The 20,000-nt window shown below is 36.4% G+C and overlaps 1 protein-coding gene across 1 annotated transcript in view; it reads right to left on the bottom strand.

Annotated features, from left to right (window-relative positions):
* Positions 1–2,165: 2,165 nt before the first annotated feature.
* Positions 2,166–20,000, bottom strand: part of LOC135212906 (nephrin-like) — a 109,778-nt gene continuing 91,943 nt past the window's right edge. Inside the window, exons 10-15 of the mRNA XM_064246652.1 lie at positions 19,464–19,577; positions 10,687–10,831; positions 9,887–10,069; positions 7,171–7,271; positions 5,332–6,914; positions 2,166–2,309 (exon numbers count right to left, since the gene is read on the bottom strand). Coding sequence (XP_064102722.1) covers positions 5,553–6,914; positions 7,171–7,271; positions 9,887–10,069; positions 10,687–10,831; positions 19,464–19,577 — 1,905 coding nt within the window. The 3' untranslated portion in view covers positions 2,166–2,309; positions 5,332–5,552. The remainder of the gene's footprint in view (positions 2,310–5,331; positions 6,915–7,170; positions 7,272–9,886; positions 10,070–10,686; positions 10,832–19,463; positions 19,578–20,000) is intronic.

The raw sequence follows: 20,000 nt of genomic DNA, 5'->3' as shown, positions 1-20,000 counted from the left end.
TGATGATTGCTGAAGATTGTCTCTAAACGTTTTGGGTCCACGTTTTTGTTAATTTCGTTGTAATTAACTAGTGACTCAGCAGGGAAGCTGATTATTAAGTCTGCAATTAATCGTTTTTTTTTTTTTTTTTTTTTTTTTTTTTACTTTGACCTATTTCTGAAAGTCGCAGATCGTTTCAAAGGCCAAGAGTCCTGCATCATTTTGTATAGACCGCAGGGGCTTATATTTAGGGGCCTGTGGTCATCAGAATCTTTTTTTATGATTGAGAATTAAAAAGTCCTGATAGTGCAATGGTGTCTTTTGGATACCAGTGCATTTTGCAAAGAGAATGTGGTAGAAATGTAATCACCGTTATTATTGCCATTAAACTATATTCCTTCGTATTCTTTTATTGGTACAATTGTTGATATTATGAATCTTGATAAAAATGTACCATAGAGGCCTTTCATTATTTTCCATTATTTCATTCTACATGGCACTGTTTTTTTTTCTTTCTTTTTTCAAAATCGCAGGTCAATTTGCCTGCAAACATTTCTGTATTTTTCCTCCTAGCTCTCAGAACCACTAACAGTTAGAAGTCCGTTGTCTCCAAAAAATCAATATTCCATAGCAAAATACTTTGATTATTTTATTTTATCTCTTTTTTTTTTCTTTTACCTTCAGGTATTTCTCAAAGTCAAAATCAGTTTAGATATAAACTTTTATCTCTTTTTATCAGAAATGAAAGAAGTTTGATAGATATATATACCTTAACCCTGCATTACTCCTCCGGGGAAAAATACCATTTTTCAAACTTCGGGATGTCTGGACAGCCCAATGAAGCATGCTATGGCAAACAATTGTTTTTCCAAATATATTGATGTATATCTTACAGTGTAATCTTCAACTCTAATATGGACTGTCTGATATTATTAAAGCCTTTTTTGACCTGTTTTATAGAGAAAAAATTTCCTATTTTCCTAGATATATTGATAAAGATCCATCTCTAAATGCAAGGAAGATGGTTACATTTGTTAATTACCTCAATTTACTGAAGCTGCTTATCAGAAACAAAAGAATTCAACTAAAATTGCCACAACCATAAGTAAATTCAATAATACATATGGAAATATGCATCATATTCCTACTAAAGAATACAAAGATTTAGAGAAAAAAATATATGGAACTTGAAAATTATTCAGACTCTTGTCCTAAAATCCTCCCTTGACATGCTGTGCATATCGCAGTTACCTTGCTGTGATCATTACACACATGTTTACTACAATATGAACACACAGTTTTTACTTTGCTATCATGTGACCTGGCACAGAACAGACATATCTTTGCTCCCTGGAATAAGTGTTGCTGGGAAGGTGTGATGGATTCAGCAATTCCTGGTAAAATTTTATACGCCAAATACTTATAATTATTTCATCAAAATGATAACACAAGTCATTTTACAACAACAAATAACAAAATATCTAAAATGTTGTTACATACCTTGTTTACTACTGTGGGGTGAATGAACACCCCAAAGGAACAAAATGTGGTATTATTCCTACAAGAGTCAAATTTCAACTGTCAAAGTCTTCTTGCTCATTCTCCTCATTAATTCAAACAAGTACTGGAAAGTAAAGGAATAGCTTAACTACCAGTTATGAATTACAGCGTTTTTTTATTGTTTGGGGTGCTCAAACACCCCACATGAGTAAGGTAGGGTTAAAGAGTTGAGGATTATTTTGGCGTCCTAATTTTACAGGTCACAGTCCTTTTTGCGTTAACCATTTATTCTTTAACGATTCATTCTCTTCTTATGTGGATTATAAATTGGTTCACAGATTCCTTGGAAAGTTATGATAGATTGCTGAATATATTTTTGGCATGGCATGGTTTCCAGATGGCTTGTTGAATTTAAAAATAATTTTATTTCTCTATATATTTGCACGAATATTTCTGAATAGGTATTTTTCTCAATATTTTCGTACTTGGTCTATTAGTTCAGACTCACTTATCACAGCTTACTATTAACTGAAAGTTTTTCGTTAGGTATCATTGTTCTTCAGAAAATGTACTAAAGGCATTTTTTTTCCATCGCTTATTAAAAGCAGTGGTTAGTTTCTGTCTTAATCAGGAATGGGGAAGGAAATAACTCTCATGAAATATCACTTTATTTTTTCTGTGGAATATCATGATACAAGACATAATTTATCAGGTTACAAAAGAATGCATTTGATACAAAACTGAGAAAGAAGGTCACACTGATTATAAACCTGGCAACCTTTGAGTGGGATGATTCCTTGTACCATTAACCTACGATGGTGCTCATAATTCTGAAAACAACAGTAAGACATGGGAGCGTGATTTATAGTTTCACTTATTTTTCTTAAATACCACATATATTCACCACATTTACTATAGAAGCTTATTACTCTGACATAAATATGCATTTTTTTTTTATTTTTAACCACAAAAAATAGGAAAGGAGGATATAAATGACTTCAAATCTGCAGACCTTATGAAATGCCATATAAGTTGTTAATATTTATTATACAGAGGAGAATTGTTTATGGTCTAATGTCTATTAAATTATTTGACTTCATAAAAGGACTCTAGATAAAATAAACATGCCATGGAATGGCACAGGTAAGAATAACAATAATAATAGAAAATGTCGATTGAAAGCATTACTTAAGATGATTTCACAAATTAAGGTCGTACGCCCATGTGTACCATACTTATAGGTACTCTGTTTTTTCCAATCGGTCCATCCGCCTGTGGTGTTTTCGCATGGTAACACTGCGTCCCGGGCTTGAAATAGTTATGCTATGTGTAAGTTTGCAACTGAAAAGTGTTTTAATAATCTACTGTATGCAAATTACACCGTTAATATTCAAAATAGGATATTATTTAAAGCCCGGGACGCAGTGTTACCATGCGCAAAGACCACAGGCGGATGGACTGATGGAAAAAAACAGAGTATAGTAAACAAATTGTGAGTGTTATTACTTTACACATAATAAGCGCAGTTAGCTCAAAACTAGACCCGTCACCGAAGATGAGGGAAGCCAGTCAACTGTCCATTAGGGAAATTTCACCAATTACAATTCTTTCCCTTCCTAACTTTCTTTATTGTTTTCATATTTGAGTAAAAGTCTGTTTTATCGGTTTATGCGATAAATTGAGTCTTTCCTTGTAAAATTAATATTTCTAGTTTAACTGATCCATATTCATCCTCCCATTGAGGACGATCGTTTTATGTTTTATTTAAAATATTTTTTCCTATCTGCAGAGAAGAATAGTATTATCAAAACAAATAGTTACTAATAAATATAACATACTGCTGGTGTGTGGTTTTCTTCTAAACTTCATTATAAAGCTCCATTTCCTTTTTGTGTGTAATTTTGTTTAACATTCATTATGAAGCTCCATTTCCTTTTTGTGTAGTTTTGTTCTAAACCTCATTATAGAAAAGAACAGTCAGCATATCCTCTGAGAACAGTTGTGATGGTTTCGACAGAGAAAGTCAAAGATGAAATATAAACATGAGGCAACCTCTTGGAAAAATACCAGGCATCTTTAGATTCTCTATGAAGCTTTCCCATACACACCAGGAGGAAGATAAAATTGACATGAAAGTATGTTTGAGTGTACAGTCAAGCAGGAGAAACTCTAATCCAAGACAGTAGAAGACCAGGGTACAGAGGCTATAACAATACCCAAGACCAACCTGTTATACCAAGAGCTTTCAGGAAGCAGGTGTCATAATTCCAAGTCCTTTGTAGATTTGAAAGTCGATGTGGAAGTTTTGCAAATAAGGCATATAGTACAGTCACGTACAAAATTCTCAACGATCTTAATCTCGATTTTCGGACGAATTTTCAACCTAGAAAGCAACATCTGGCAAATACATGATAGGGAGGGTATCGTTGACAGCGGAGAAGTGACTGATTGAAAAGGATGCGCTATCTTTCAAATTATCATTGTAGATTACTTGTAATTTCCGGCTGTGATATGTTTTTACTTGAGAAAAAGTTACAAGGTAAACACTAAAGGAAAGAAAAAAAAACAGGACTTTGCTTTATCGATTATGTATGGTTTCTTTGGCTCAGAAAGGGTGTGCTTTAGTTGAAAACAAATACAATTTGACTATAAAAGCAATCCTTTCTGATACAATTAGGGAACATAAACAGTGGACTGCTCACATATCTACATTTTGGTGTGGACTTAGTAATCTGTACTGTGTTTAAACTGGCTGCCTCTGTGAACACTGTGTACAGGAAATTGAATGTTTATCTGATGTGTTTAACAATAAGCTTAGAAGTGAGATGGGCAATATATTTCATTAAGTTCTTTACTCAACTTTAACGTTTACGGATATATATGGACCCAATTGATTATTTCTCCATTTTTTGTGAAAATTGCTGAATAGTTAACTCCAAAGTTTTGGAGAATTGTTAAAGTCACTTCAGAAAATGAATGCACTTAGGTTAGCTCAAACCAGCTTATGCCATACAATCTCTATAGCTCAAATACTTTCTAAAGTTTTAGAATGCCTGTTGATGAAATGTCTTCATTTTAGTTTTTGCAAGGACATGTGGTGTTCTTTTTTCCGTTTTTCCGTTTAAGTAATAAATTCTGCAGGATGCGTTTAGAATTTAGTGCTTCTTTTGTCCATGTCAATCACGAGAACCTTGTTTTCAAACCAGTTAATTTCTTTTGCTTACTTAATGACTATGCCTCGTGGCTTAGTACAAACCTTGTAAATTATTAACATCAATACGTCCGCTGAGATGCCACAATTCACTACAGTACTAGAATTATTTTCACATTAATTAATGTAAAATTGCGCAACACTCATCCTGGTAGTGTCATGGATGAAAATGCTCCGAAGCCTTTGGGAGATATGGTGAAATTTTATTATGTCATCAATCATGGCCAACTTTCTTACTTACATTGCTGTTTTTAGATGCATATCGTACCTACTTGTTGATTCATCTTTCTACTTCTGTTGTTTCATTTTATCAGGTTTCTGCTTTCTAACATATAGCCCGGCCATTCAGTGAAATCTTCAACTGATATTGAGTGTTTTGTTGTCCCTTATACAAAACAGAATCATACCAGTTGAGTGTGTAAATATGACAAAAAAAAGTCTGCAGATGAAGTGAGGATTTTGAAAAGGATTATCTGACATTTAGCATTCACAAGGAAGAATTGGGTCTAATATGAAGCTAACACTGAAAGTATGCCCTTGTATGAAAGAACGATGAGACGACAAGAACTAAAATTTCAGCATAGATAATGGAAAGTGGAAAGACTTGTGTTGATATATAAATGAAAATCACTTTTACTTACCTAAAGTAGTTTCAAAATTGCCATAATCATTATCTTCATAGGTCTTATCCAGTATATTGAGAGCTGATAGGTTTCATTCTGGAATACAAAACAGGAGTTTCTCTCCTGTAACTGAAGGAATGTTCAGCAGCCGAATCTCTATGAAACTGAGCTGACGATGTCAGACAACTGTGCTCACTTTGCAAATAACTTACTGGATTACTAAAAAGATTCTGTGGAGGTCAGTAATGACGATAGAGATGAGGAGTCGATGATCTTGTGAAATGAGTGACTCTGTGAAGTTTAGGAGACTCTATGTCTTCAGATTGATAGTGTTCCATTTTACGAGGCAAACTATGAAATATTTGCTGTGGGACTGCAGGGCTTTGATGCCCTAAATATTGGTATCGAGCATGCTCATTGTGAAGATATTTAGGCAGATGGAGATAGAATTTAGACTGATGACAGCAGGGCAATGTTTGGTAAAACATTCTGCTTTCTGAGGTTGGACAACAAGGAGCAACTAATTCTCTATGGTTTAAGGGCAGTTTTTCAGGAAACCTGAAATTTTCATTGAGTTTTCGATGTTGACAAGGAGGGTCTCGATGTTGGTGATGATTTTCTAAGGGTTTATGTACTTCATCGTGACGATTATGCTGATCTTGATCAGGATAACGGTGATTATTATGATTACTCTGCTGATCTAGGTTCTGCAGACCCTCTTGGTAATGGTGGTCAGGCCACTGATAAATGATTCTATGATGATCTGGTGTATTTTCTGTGGATTGTTGTTGATGATCTAGTTGAAAGCAGTGTTGCTGTGACATTTGTTGTTGCTGAAGATTCTGGGGTTGCAAATGCTTCAAATGCTCACGTTTCTGTTCTTCTTCATGTTGTTGCTGAATATGTGGCTGACCATGATATATGACCTGTGCAGTGAGTGTATTTGAGCAATAAATGTTGGAGAAAGAAGGACCTAAGCGTGGTTTATTAGCTATAGCTTCTCTTCTGATGTCATGACAAGATGAAGTTAATCTTCCTGACTTTTGTATGGCTGTTGGGCATCTTGTGTTGTCCTGATGCACGTTGCTGTTAGGTATGTGAGATCTGAACCCACATACTTGCTCCTGAATGCCTTTACAAGAGGAGCTACTGTGATTTGACAGCAAAGAAATTCTGTCTTCATTATCCTCAAGTTGACTCACTATCCTTTCACAACTCTGTGGACGAGGCAATGAAGGGCATAATGTAGGACTCTTGGGGCACACATCAGGGATGTCAGGAGACTGAATCCTTACTTTCATCCTTCTAAAAGTGTCATCATCTAGACCAGGTTGTGATTCCCCGGATGTCATAAATTCATTAAAATTTATCAGAGATTTTGAATACTGGGACTTTCCGGCTGTAAAATTCAATCCTCCATTGATCAGGTCATTTCTGCAGTTACTGAGAGGACTGGATGTACTGATGAAATAATAAGAAGTTGGTATTGTTGTTAGAGGTGTTTCTTCATGTTTTTGATATTCTGATATTTCTGTAACGAGACTCTGGGTTCTTGAGGAGAATCTTCTTCTTTCTTCAGCCACGGGCGACTGACTAGTAAACTATAGCACACATGTGAAGAAAAAAAGAAGCAAAATACAACAATTATAATTATTGAATTGATACAAATAAACGGCTTAAAGTAATGACTATGTATCTGAATAATCCATAATTTCATCCCTTTTCTAAATATGAAAAATATAACTTATTTCAATCTTCAGAGTAAAAACAATTAGATCAGGCTGAAACGAATTTCTGATGTAACAGTATATAAAAATTTATTCATGGCTAAAATGGAGACTTCAATAAACTTCTTACCTGAAAATTCACTTGAGATGATATAGAGATTTTGCTTTCAGTTCTCCAAGTATCAGGATCCGAGACAGGTGTCAGAGGAGGCCCATAGGCTTCAGAAACAGCTATTTTATATGAGGATGGCCCAGAGGAAGTAGTGAAATGACTGGTCAATCATCAACTCACATATTTTGTTCATTAGTTTGGTTATATTCTTTGAAGTAAGATTTCACAGAAAACTAGGTACAGAAGAGAATAAAGCATGCCAGAATTATGTTTGTTTATGAATGAGATAAATTTGCCAATTCTATGTTCTTTCTTTTAACAGGATCATGTGCTTATCGGGCAGAAGCTTGCGTGATTGTAAGGGTTACTAGAAGATTCTTTACTTAGAGTAAGCTTTTATTCCTAACTGCCATAAGAAAAACTGATTAGAAGTGTAATGTATTTCTTTCTCTGACTTAACCATTTTTTCAAATAGTCTACGTCAGTTCTATAGCCAAATTCTTCATAATATGTTTTCTCAGTTGAATAGAAAAGCAAGATCCTTATAAAGTGATCATATGCTACAGAATTAAGTTGAGATGAAATGTGGCATGCATATTCACAAAGCATATTCTCATAGATATGATAAATAATCAAATAGAAATGTTTATCAAAGTTATTTGAACAGTAGGGTCATGGTGACGATTCGAGATGGTTACTCTCTCCTCTCATCATTGAGGGATTTTCGTTATGTTATATTTTCAGGGTAACACCGAAACGCATTCTAATAGAAACAATCAAACGCAATTGCGACATGGCCTTTTTCCTCTGTAATTTGCAACATACTCAAAGATTAGTAAGAAAGTATCAGTGTGTTTTGCTTATCGCGTGCATATCATTTTATAGCATACAGCTAACTTACAAGCAATGTTACCCATCTATACTCGGTTTTTTCCATCTGTCCATCCGCCTGTGGTGTTTGTGTATGGTAACACTGCGTCCTGGGCTTTAGATAGTTACATTCAGCTTTCATTCAACAATAATAATAATATCCTATTTCTTGTTGAAAAGGATTGCTGCATCAGCTCCATTAATTTTGTATAAAGTCTTCTCTATTTTCCTTATTAAGGATTTCTCAATGTTGCTGAAACTGGCAAGCAACGTGCCAAAGGGGATCGTCAAATCCAGTGTAGTCATATTGAATGATCTTTATTACTGCTATATACATATATTACTGTTACAAGTTTCTCTCTCTCTCTCTCTCTCTCTCTCTCTCTCTCTCTGACGTTTCGCCCAGATCTGCCAGGGCATGGTCACAGCGATGGTTGCTGGAGGACTGAATCTTAGTGGTGAGTCCTTCGCTATATATCATGGTCGTGCGGGCGCTCACGGATGCTCCTGCAGGACCCGGAGGGTGCTCGACTTTTCATTGGCTGGCGGCCAGGCGTCGGAAACTCTCGAGGCGCGTTGATCTTCTCAGGTGTGTTGCGTCACCTGGAGCCGGGTTTTCATTGGCTGCGACCGTGGTGACGTAACTCCTGGTATTTCTACCAACCTCTTCGATATTGGCCCCGTCCTGGGCGCTGGTGTTCTCGTCTGGAGGGGGGGGCTGGGTCTTCCTGACACAGGTGGGCAGCAGGAAGGGTTCCTGTGTCGTATTAAGGAAGGGTTTCTGCTCGAGGATAAATAATGCCTCAAGGAGGTGTAGGCGTCGCTGATCGGGGGCTCTTCCAAATATCTTTGTGTTTTTTACGATATCCTCACGCACGACGTGCTGTTGGTGGGCGGTGAGGGCGTGGTGTTTTATGGCACCGTTCTGGGCGTGACAGGAGATCCTCTTAGACAGTCGTAACGTGGTCATACCGATATAAACTCCAGGACATCCTTGGATAGGGCATGTGTACTGGTAGACGACGTTATTCTGCTTCAATGGATCTCCTGCAGGCGGGGTAGGGTTATTTCTCATAATCAGGTCCCTTGTTCTCCTGTTCTTATAATAGATTATAAGAGAGAGCCTCTTCCCTTCCTCCATGGGGGTGACGTTCTCTTCTACAATCTTCTTAAGGCATCTCTCCTCTTCTTTATATCCGTGGTGCGAGTTTCCGACGCCTGGCCGCCAGCCAATGAAAAGTCGAACACCCTCCGGGTCCTGCAGGAGCATCCGTGAGCGCCCACACGACCATGATATATAGCGAAGGACTCACCACTAAGATTCAGTCCTCCAGCAACCATCGCTGTGACCATGCCCTGGCAGATCTGGGCGAAACGTCAGAGAGAGAAGAGAGACGAGAGAGAGAGAAACTTGTAACAGTAATATATGTATATAGCAGTAATAAAGATCATTCAATATGACTACACTGGATTTGACGATCCCCTTTGGCACGTTGCTTGCCAGTTTCAGCAACATTGAGAAATCCTTAATAAGGAAAATAGAGAAGACTCTATACAAAATTAATGGAGCTGATGCAGCAATCCTTTTCAACAAGACTTGTTTAAAAGAGGGTCTACTCCCAAGAAATATCCTATTTCGATATTAACGGTGTAATTCGCATACAGTTAATTATTACAACACTTTCCAGTTGCAAATGTACACCCAGTACCTTTCACTAACCTAAAACTTACACAGCGTAACTGTCTAAAGCCCGGGATGCAGTGTTACCATACGCAAACACCACAGGCGGGTGGACAGATGAAAAAAACAAAGTGTAGTGAATCATTGTCTGTTTAACTGCAAGGAAGACTTGGCAACTTTCACCTGGATTGTTCCTCTTCAGAACGAAGCGCTTGACGTAGCAGACGATGATGCTGACGTTCAGAACCAGCAAGGCTGCGCCTGTTAGGGAGGTAAGGAACAGCGTCAGGAGAGGAACACCCGGCTGAATGCTGCTACTGCTGTTGCTGATGTTGCTGCTGCTGCCGGCAATTCCTTCGACGATTCCTGCATGAAAGGAAATGAGTTTTATTTTCACTGAAAGTTCAGCGAAAAGGGAAAAGAATCTGGGGTAAAATACTTTCACAGAAGAGTTAGGACCAGGTTTTTTGGAGAAGAGAAATGCAGGTCATTATAATGATAAAAAAGAAAGTGGGGGATAAAATTATCTATGTGAAGAAGAGAAAGAAATATTTGGAATTCGAGAAAAATACTAAAGGAGGAATCAAGAAGAAAGGAAGAGAGGAATATGGAATTTAGGTCAAATGCCAAGTGCTTTGACCTATGAGGTCATTCAGCGCTGAAAGGGAAATTGACAGAAAGAATGTTTTAAATACATAACAGGAGGAAACATTGTACTTGTTCCATGGACAATTTTTAGAGATGGTGGAAAGCCGTATGGAAGAGAGAGAATATGAACGGAGGTACAGAAGAAGGAATGAAAGAGGTTGCAGCTTGGAGCCGAAGGGCCGCTGCCTAGAATCTCAAGTAATGGCTACAGTGCACCACGTAAGGTGCACTGACGTCACTCATTCCGATGCTCGAAAGTAGAGTAAAGAAATAATGTGGATGTTAAAGCGCAAATATTCCAGTTGTTATTGCAAGGGTGCCTCTGTGCCACTTACCTGGCCGTGGAATCTGAGCGCGTGAGGAGGTGTAATTAGACCTTCCCTGAGCGTTGTGCGCTTGTATTAGGAACTCGTAAACTGTGCCAGGCGCCAGTCCTTGTATCTTCGCCGTGGTGACATCTCCTCTGGTGACATCCTTTTTCTGCTCAAGTGAAATCTCAGTCATAAAGAAGCAATTCGTTTACAGGTAAAGGATGATACTATGGATACACGAGGTCTCCAATAGGTTAGAAAGGTAAAAACTTTCCTATGCCTACTGTTGTGGCTTGCAGCCGAAAATCGAATACGTTTCGAAACTCACAAAGGACCAAAGCATCTTTGTAACAATTTTGTTATGCAATTGCTAACCGCCAATATCTGCTATCCGCTTCAGCTATAAACTGATTACACCTGTTGACTTTATGCATGTTTCCCCATCTGGTGTGTCGTTCGTTTATTATTTATATAATGTTATTATAACATCACTTCTCCCGAATCGGAAGATGATATATATATAATACATATATATATATATATATATATATATATATATATATATATATATATATATATATATATATATATATATATACCTCCAAAAACTTGAACTAGAAGAGAAATCTACCGTTTTTCTGATTTCTGCAAGGTGAACGGTGACGATCTGATAAACAGGAAAAATCCCAGTGACAAGACGTGAGAATTAATTCTGGGGAAATATTTTGAGTATGTATGTATAGACAACAAAAAGAATTATGGAAATCATATGTATGTTTTAGAACCATTTATTGTTATTTGTCACTTAATGCACAAGCGTGCATACGCACACGCACACACATATATATTACGTATATATATATATAATATATATATATATATATATATATATATCTATATATATTTCTATATAATATATATAGATGTTATTGGGTAGTGATTGTTTTCAAAAGAAATACTACCCAATAACTTGTTCCATTGCTTATGTCTCTTTTTTTCCCCATTGTTGTAAGTCTCTTTTTATTTTAGTGATCAAGTCCACAGAAGGTTTGAGAAATGCTTCAAGTTCTGTTAATAATTTTACAAATACACTCCGTCTTTATAAACAGGGGTATTTCGGTTGAGCCTTCTTTTTACGACTGAGAAGTATGATGCCGTGTTATGTTTTATGTATATATATATATACGTATGTATATATATATATATATATAATATTTAATATATATATATATAGATATATACTATATATATATAATATATACACAGATCTATATGTGTGTTTGTGTGTGAATGAAAGTTTGTGCGTGAACTTTTATCACCTCACCGTGATTTATATACAAACATGAAACTAAAGATGTAATTAACATCCGATTCGCGCCACTTAGGGAATATCACCGAAGAGGAATTATAAGTGATAAATGGATTGGTACTAATCCATTTATCAATTATGATTTCCCTTCTGTGATATTCCCGAGGTAGCGCGATTTGGATATTAACTTACATCTATAGCTTAAGAAATTATATATATATATATATATATATATATATATATATATATATATATATATATATATATACATATTCCTATGAAAGTCCATTCTGGACCCTTTTTTATTATCATTTTCCCCAAACAAATGAGAAAGCTGAAGGAATATTCTAAAGTGTTTAATACGAGAACGTGAAATGTTAAATCCAGTAAAAACAACTTTCTCTTGTTTTGACCGTTTGGATCACCATGAAGGGCTAGGAACAAGGGAAGGAGAAAAGGATCTTATATGAAATTTCAAGCTTGAAGATAAAGCAGAGACAGGATTTGGATAAATTGGGTGTCCTCAAGGGCAGAGATGGAAATATATTGTATATGGATGAAGACATCAAGAAGAGGGGAAGAGAGTATTTTGAACAACTTTTTAATACTAAAAATGAGAGAGAGGAGGTGTGGGAAGCACAGAGGGTAGAGGGACCAGTAATGGATATGACAATACAGAAGTGAAGAGAGCATAAGTAAAATGAGGAATGGTAAAGCACCAGGTCCATCAGAGTTCCAAATTGAAATAATCAAATTACCTGGTACTGAGGGGGAGAAATGGGTGTGGGATTTATTAAAAGCTATATGGGAAGAGGAAGGAATACCAAGGGACTGGGAAGAGTCTAATGGCATATAGTATATATACAAGCAGTGTAAAGTCCCAGAAAAGTGGGTTAGGCTGGTCGAGATAGTATATCAAAAAACGAGCACAAAAGTAATAACAGCAGTTGGGGAAACAGAAAATTTTGAAGTTAGTGTTGGATTACGCCAGGGGGTCAGTATTAAGCCCATTTTTGTTTGCGCTGGTCATGGATGTGTTAAGTGAGAGATCAGGAATCAAGAGTTGTGGGAGTACTAGCGAAAATGAGGAAGACCTACGGAGAAGGGTTGGAGAGTGACAGGAGTCTTCAGAGAGGGGTAGCTTAAAGGTGAATGTAAGTAAAACAGAGGTTTTTGTGAGCAGTAGGGAAAATAGAGGCAGAACTTCATAAAGATTGTTGACAGGGAAGAGTCCCTTAGTTCATTAGTTTTCACACCCTCTCACATGTGGTCTTTCTGATCTGACCTTTCACCCTAATCTTGTTTGTCACAGTGTCCTGCACCTGGATCTCCACCTTCTTACACTTGCATTCCCACCAACTGAACTAACTCTCTCGATCCAATTTAGCATCTCATTATACTCTTTCTTTCCATACCCTTCTCTACCAGCGTTCGATGACCTTTCCAGGTACCTGTGAGGACTAGCAGCAGAGATGAAAGGACCAAAGTTAGACATTTCCGTTGACCCTTAGCTGGCATGGCCCATGTCACACTTTGCCCTAGCCTGCACCCACAGCACTACGCCCTACCAAAGAGGTGTCATGACTAAATCCGCCGACTTCGGCAGCCTGTCTGATATATCTAAGTCTTGATGATGACCCGGCTAGCTCCCTCTACTACTACATCGTCTAGAAGCCGGACTCTGTCTAGACGCCCGTCCTGACATCCCACATAAAAATGTCATACTCTGAAGTACCCGGGCGGTGCCTGATGAGGAGAGCTCTTTTTTTATTCCCTGGTGAAGAATTTCAAGCGACTCAAATCCTTCCACTGATGGCCTGGCTCTATCTACGCATATCTCGTCCACAAGCAACTGTTACTGAATTGGAAGGTGATTTGTCAACCCTTTACCTACTAACCCTGAACTCATCCTTGGTTCCGACTGTTCTCCTATTCCCATACTTTATCCACCCATTTCTTTCAGAGACCCACGTGAGTTAGCCTGTGGAATTATGATATTCCTGTGAAATCATTGTGGAAGTGTTATTAGAACTTCCCTACATTTGCTAACAGTAATTTCGTTGCGTTAACGTAATATTGAACATTTGGTATATCTTTTGTTTTGCATTGAATTTTCTTTGCACTGATCATTTTACGGAAGTTTACTGGTGTTAGTACTTGTGTTACAACGTAGCCTGCTTTGCAGATTCGTGGATTTCCCCTGTTGTGCTCCATCTTCTGTAGTTCAAGTGCCACTCAACATTTATTGCCAATGCCAATCTTGGGATAGTATTCCTGAGATTTTAGTGGGAGCATAACTTGCTTACAGTTCTCCACCTTTTTGCTATTATCATTAAGGGTTCGATCCGTGTTTTCATGCACCAAATGTGATCATTAGATTTAGTGTTCTTTGATTGCAACCTAGTGACACATTTGTTCATGATATTATACATAGTAGTCATTAGTGTTTAAGTCGCATGGAGCCAGTCACTGCTCTGTAATCTTACTCTTCTGATTACCTGATAGAGTTATACTTGTAAGTGGACATATTATGTTTACTTTCAATCCTTAAGAAAATAATTTTAGAAGTTTCTATTTAGGTATGTGTTTTTTTTTCCTAAAATAGTTTAGGGCCATTCATATTCAGCTTTGTCGTTTCCAAAAGGCATTTTTGAGAAGTGCGCCAGTCTTTTTAATTTTCCAAAAAATAAAATCATACACACACACACACACACACACACACACATATATATAATATATATATATATATATATATATATATATATGTGTGTGTGTGTGTGTGTGTGTGTGTGTGTGTGTGTGTGTGTGTGTGTGTACATATATATACTTATGTAATTAAATTCCTCTGTTAAAACAGAATACGTCTCAAGTATAAAAGGCCCATTAAAAAACTCTGGTTTAAAGCTAAGAACTATATTTCGGTGGGCTGTCTTCCATCCTTATCAAGTAGTGAATGACAGAAGAAGTTACATTGACGAAATATATAGTGGGAGATATGCCCTTAAGTGATGCCTAGGGTCACTGCTAAGCCGACATTAGTTCTGTTAATTGTCAATCCGCTTCATCATTGCCTTAAGGAAGATATTATCTATAAAGTCAGAATCCCAGGCTCCATTGGAATGGTTTATCCTATTAGCTTGTTGTTTTATCGGTGAAGATTCTACCATCTGACATTTGTATCGACAGCTGTTCTTGTATAAAATTTGGGATGAGTTCCAATCCATGGAATGGTTTGTGTTATTTATGTGATGGAAAATTGCAGAACTATGTTAACTGAGAACTGTTAATCATACCAAGAGAGATTTTCCTGTGAATCCATAGAATGACTTATCACAATCCCTACAGGAGATATTATAAACTCCTACATCTTTAGAAACTGGTTTCTGTTGAAAGTTAGTCAAGGATTTCTCCAGTGTATTTAGATAATAGAAGATGGAAGGGTTGGGTTGGCCTAAGGTTTGTGTGATCTCTTGTAAATCATACACGTGAGGGATCATGATTTTATTTTTATTTTTCCTTTTCTTTGTTTCTGTGGGTTTGTGAAAAATGTTCTTTGCTTTATGTATGGCTTTTTCTATTGTGCGATAAGGGTATTTTAACAAGATAAGTTGATTTCTAATTGTTTCAAGCTTTGTAAAGAAATTCTGGGGAGCAAATTCTCAGGACTCTAAGAAATATGTTACTTGCTATGCTGAGGTTAACTTAAATGTCATAATAGCTGTAAAAATGTATGTATGAAAGTGAGAATGTTGCTTTCCTGAAGACAGTGAATCTGTAGTTATTATTAGTTCTGATGATTAAGACATCTAAAAAGGGGATCGGGTTATTGTTTTCCCATTCTACTTTAAAGTTTTTGCTCAGGACCAAGGAATTTGATTTTTGTAGAACATCAAAATTGCCCCACTTGCTTTTCCAGTATGTTAAGATATCGTCTACATAACGAAACCAAATCATATCTGCAGGTTTGATAGGGCTTATAATTAGTTTCAAAATACTCCATATATAAGTTTGCTAACACAGGACTGAGTGGACTCCCCATATTGCAACCAAAGGAGTTTTAATACAACTTTTATGTCTAGGCTGAGAAGTTTTTCACAAAAGTACCCATAAAAGATGTATTAACTTTCCTCAAAAATAAACTTGAGCCATTTGCTGACCACTTCCCCATAACATTTAATAAATTGATGCAACTTGTAGAGCTCTGCATCACTAATAGTGTCTTTTCCTTTTGGGATAACTTTTACCATAAAAAATTCAGTTGCAGTATGGCGAGTCTGCTCAGTCCTGTGTTAGCAAACTTATATATGGAGTATTTAGAAACTGTAATTGTAAATCCTATCAAACCTGTAGATATGATTTAGCTTCGTTATGCAGAAGGCATCTTAACATTATGGAAAAGCGAGTGGGGCAATCTTGAAGTCTATCCACAAAAATTAAATCCCTTGGTCCAGAGCATAAAATTTAAAGTAGAATTGGAAAACAGTAACCAAATCCCCTTTTTAGATGTCTTAATCACAGAACTAATAACAACTACAAATTCACTGTCCTCAGGAAAGCAACATTCTCTTCATACATACATTTTTACAGCTATCATGACAGTTCAGTTAAACTCAGCATAGCAAGTAACTTATCTCTTAGAGTTCTGAGCATTTGCTTCCCAGATTTTCTTAACAAAAAATTTAAACAATCAAAAATCTGCTCATTTTGTTAAAATACCCCAAGCACTTAATAGAAAAAGCCATACATAATGCAAAGAGCATGTTTATAAACCCACAGAAAACATAGAAAAGAAAAATACACAAACAAAATCATGATCCCTCATGTGGATAATTTACACAAACCTTAGGCCAACCCAACCCTTTCATCTTCAATCCTAACACATTGGGGAAATCCTTAATTTACGTTCAACAGAACCCAGTTTCGAGGGATGTAGGAGCTTATGAGATCCCCTGTAGGGGTTGAGATACCATGGATTGGAACTCATCCCGAATTTGATACAAGAACAACTGTAAATACAAATGTAAGAGGTAGAATCTTCACGGATAAAACAACAAGATGATAGGATCAACCTTTCCAATGTTGCTTGGGACTCTGACCATATTGACAATATCTTCCTTATGGCAATGATGAAGCGAATTAAGAAAATTAACAGAACCAACATCAGTTTAGCGGTGACCCCAGGCATCACCGATTGGCATATTTCCCATTATATATTTTGCCGATGTAACTTCTTCTGTCATTCACTACTTGATAAGGTGGGAGTCAGTCCACCGAAATATAGTCCTTAGCTTTAAACCAGTGTTTTAATGGGCCTTTTACACTTGAGACACACACACACACATACACACACACACACACACACACACACACACACATATATATATATATATATATATATATATATATATAATATATATTATATATATATATATATAGTAGCCCATCAAAATGCCAAAATATAGAAAGAAAGTACTATATTTCACACTGCTGTCTCTCTCTTCAGGTAGGTGCTGGATAAGAAAAGTTTCAGAGAAGGCAGTATTTATACTTTTCTCATTCATTACCTACCTGAAGAGAGAGACAGCAGTCTCTGGAATATATTGCTTACTTTCTATATTTTGGTGTTTTTATGGGCTCCTTTTAATAGACGGAATTCTGTTGTAACAGAACATTTTTAACAAAGAGTTCTACTTCTTTGTGAATTCCTTTTGGTTTTTCATAGTTTTAATTAAGTTTAATGTTTAAAAAAAACTTTTAATTTCAATTCCAGACTAATGATGTGCCATTGTCTTGGGGGCGCAAAACGTCTCAAGAAACTGATAATGTGAGCTATTGTCATGCTGGAACCCCTGTTTGAATGTATAGCTGTCTACCCGCTGTCATTTTATAAATATATATATACTTTAAGGCATAGTTTTTCTCTTATTTAATTTTCGTTAAAAAGGATTGTTTCAGGGCGTCAGTAAATTTCTTCCAGGTATCTGCATAACGTCTGAGTTTTTTTCCGATATTCGTTGGTCTATTTCTGGTGAAAAATACGCAAACTTCCTTTTTCTATTTGTTGTTTTTGTCGAGACAGCTGTTTCGCCTTTTATGGCATCTCAAGCTACCACTGACTTTCAATCCGTCCTTTCGACGATGAACTTCAGGTGTGGGTACTGGCTGGTTTTGGGCGTTGCTTCGGGTACTAAGAACATGCAAAGAAATCGGCTTATCTTTTACTCAATTTGTGATCTTTCCCACAACCAAACAATTTATGATACAGTCTTAATAAAAATGAAAATGCTTAAAGTAGATTTGCGTTCCTTAATTGTAAATATTTTCGATTCTAGACGTCTTATAGGAAAACAGTCATTCATATAGAAAAAGTTACATTTGATTATCTTTTCAGGCTTTTTTTTTATTTTGAATATTATTCATTTTTTAATCCCGTTTCCATAAGGGATTTAAATACCATTTAAATATTGGATTATATCTTCAAATTTTTTAGAATAAAAAGAGTTAAGTAATGGATAAGTGTTACCAATGAAGAATGCAGACCACTATGAAAGTATACAACCACAAAAGGCATTTAATTAAGCAAAACAACATAAATGATATTCCCTTTACAAATGGATGTGATCACGTCATGTTCTATAGAAACTATGATTTATTCATTTACATATCTTTCCTCTCCTCATATGAATTAGGAGCAAACTGCCAAGTGTAATATACATGACGGTTGTAAAAGGAAGTTAAATGACAGGTGATTACTTAATATACCTAATCACACTTCAATGTAGACCTCTCTCTCTCTCTCTCTCTCTCTCTCTCTCTCTCTCTCTCTCTCTCTCTCTCTCTCTCTCTCTCTCTCTCTCTCTCTCTCCAGATAAACCTAATAAATTATTTTGTGTATGCCAAACAATGAAGATAATGGAGAAGATAAAATTCAAATCCTCAATATAAAATATAGTATGATAATGGTATATAAATTTAAGTGAAATTGATTTTACTAAACTATGCCATATTTAACAATGTGGCAAGAAAATTTGCATTTCACTTGTTTTACTTAATCCCAAATTAGCGTTTCATCATGCTAGTATCATGTATATGATTTAATATTGTTTGAAGAGCCACATCTACCTACTGTATATATGAACCCTGTGAATTCATCCAAGCGCTAGAATATATATGGAATGATGAATATTTCATTTGGCATGCAGGAGTGGACAAAATATCATAATCATCGTATGTTAAACCAGGCTTCTCTAAGTTCACCCTCGTGATGGAGAGACTGGCGCCAACTATGTACCATTAAGATGAACAGAGTGTGTCGATGGACTTTTGAACTTGATTGTGCCTCGAAAATGTGTTGAAATAACACGGAAGCGCTTTGTATTCCTTCTTTTATTTTTCCTGAGGACTTGGCCAAATAAATTGTCACACGCTATTTAATTACATACATACATACATACATGTGTGTGTGTGCTATCAAAAGTTCTCCGACACTTACCGTGTACTTTCCTCCGTTCTTCTGCCGATACATAATGGTGTACCCGGCAGGTGGTGTCCCTTCACCCGCGGGCACCCACGAGAGGTAGGCTGCTTTACCATCCACGGTCGTTACCTGTTATGAACAAGAGCGAATTTCACACATTATCTAGTCAAAATAACATTTAATGTCAGTCTTTCTTCTCATCCCTTGCTTTCTCGGGAATCCATATACTATATAATCATTACGTCTACAGTTGTACCCATACGCAATCTCATTAAAACAAGAAATGTATGTAGTATCTATATATATATATATATAATATATATATATGTGTGTGTGTGTGTGTGTGTGTGTGTGTGTGTGTGTGTGTGTATAACTGAATCACGAAAGTTAGGAACGTGATAAATCCATAAATAAAGATATATGCCACGAAGGAAAAATAAACGAAGGAAGATCCGCAAGATCTTTCGACGTTAAACGTCCTTTACTGAGCAGAGACTGACATACATACGGGAAAAGACAATACAAGAAGATTCGTATAACTGACAGATAGGG

Source organism: Macrobrachium nipponense, chromosome 41, assembly GCF_015104395.2.
Source record: "Macrobrachium nipponense isolate FS-2020 chromosome 41, ASM1510439v2, whole genome shotgun sequence".
Taxonomy (NCBI): domain Eukaryota; kingdom Metazoa; phylum Arthropoda; class Malacostraca; order Decapoda; family Palaemonidae; genus Macrobrachium; species Macrobrachium nipponense.
The sequence above is the reverse complement of the archived record's forward strand: the minus strand, read 5'-3'. Positions and strand labels throughout refer to the sequence as shown.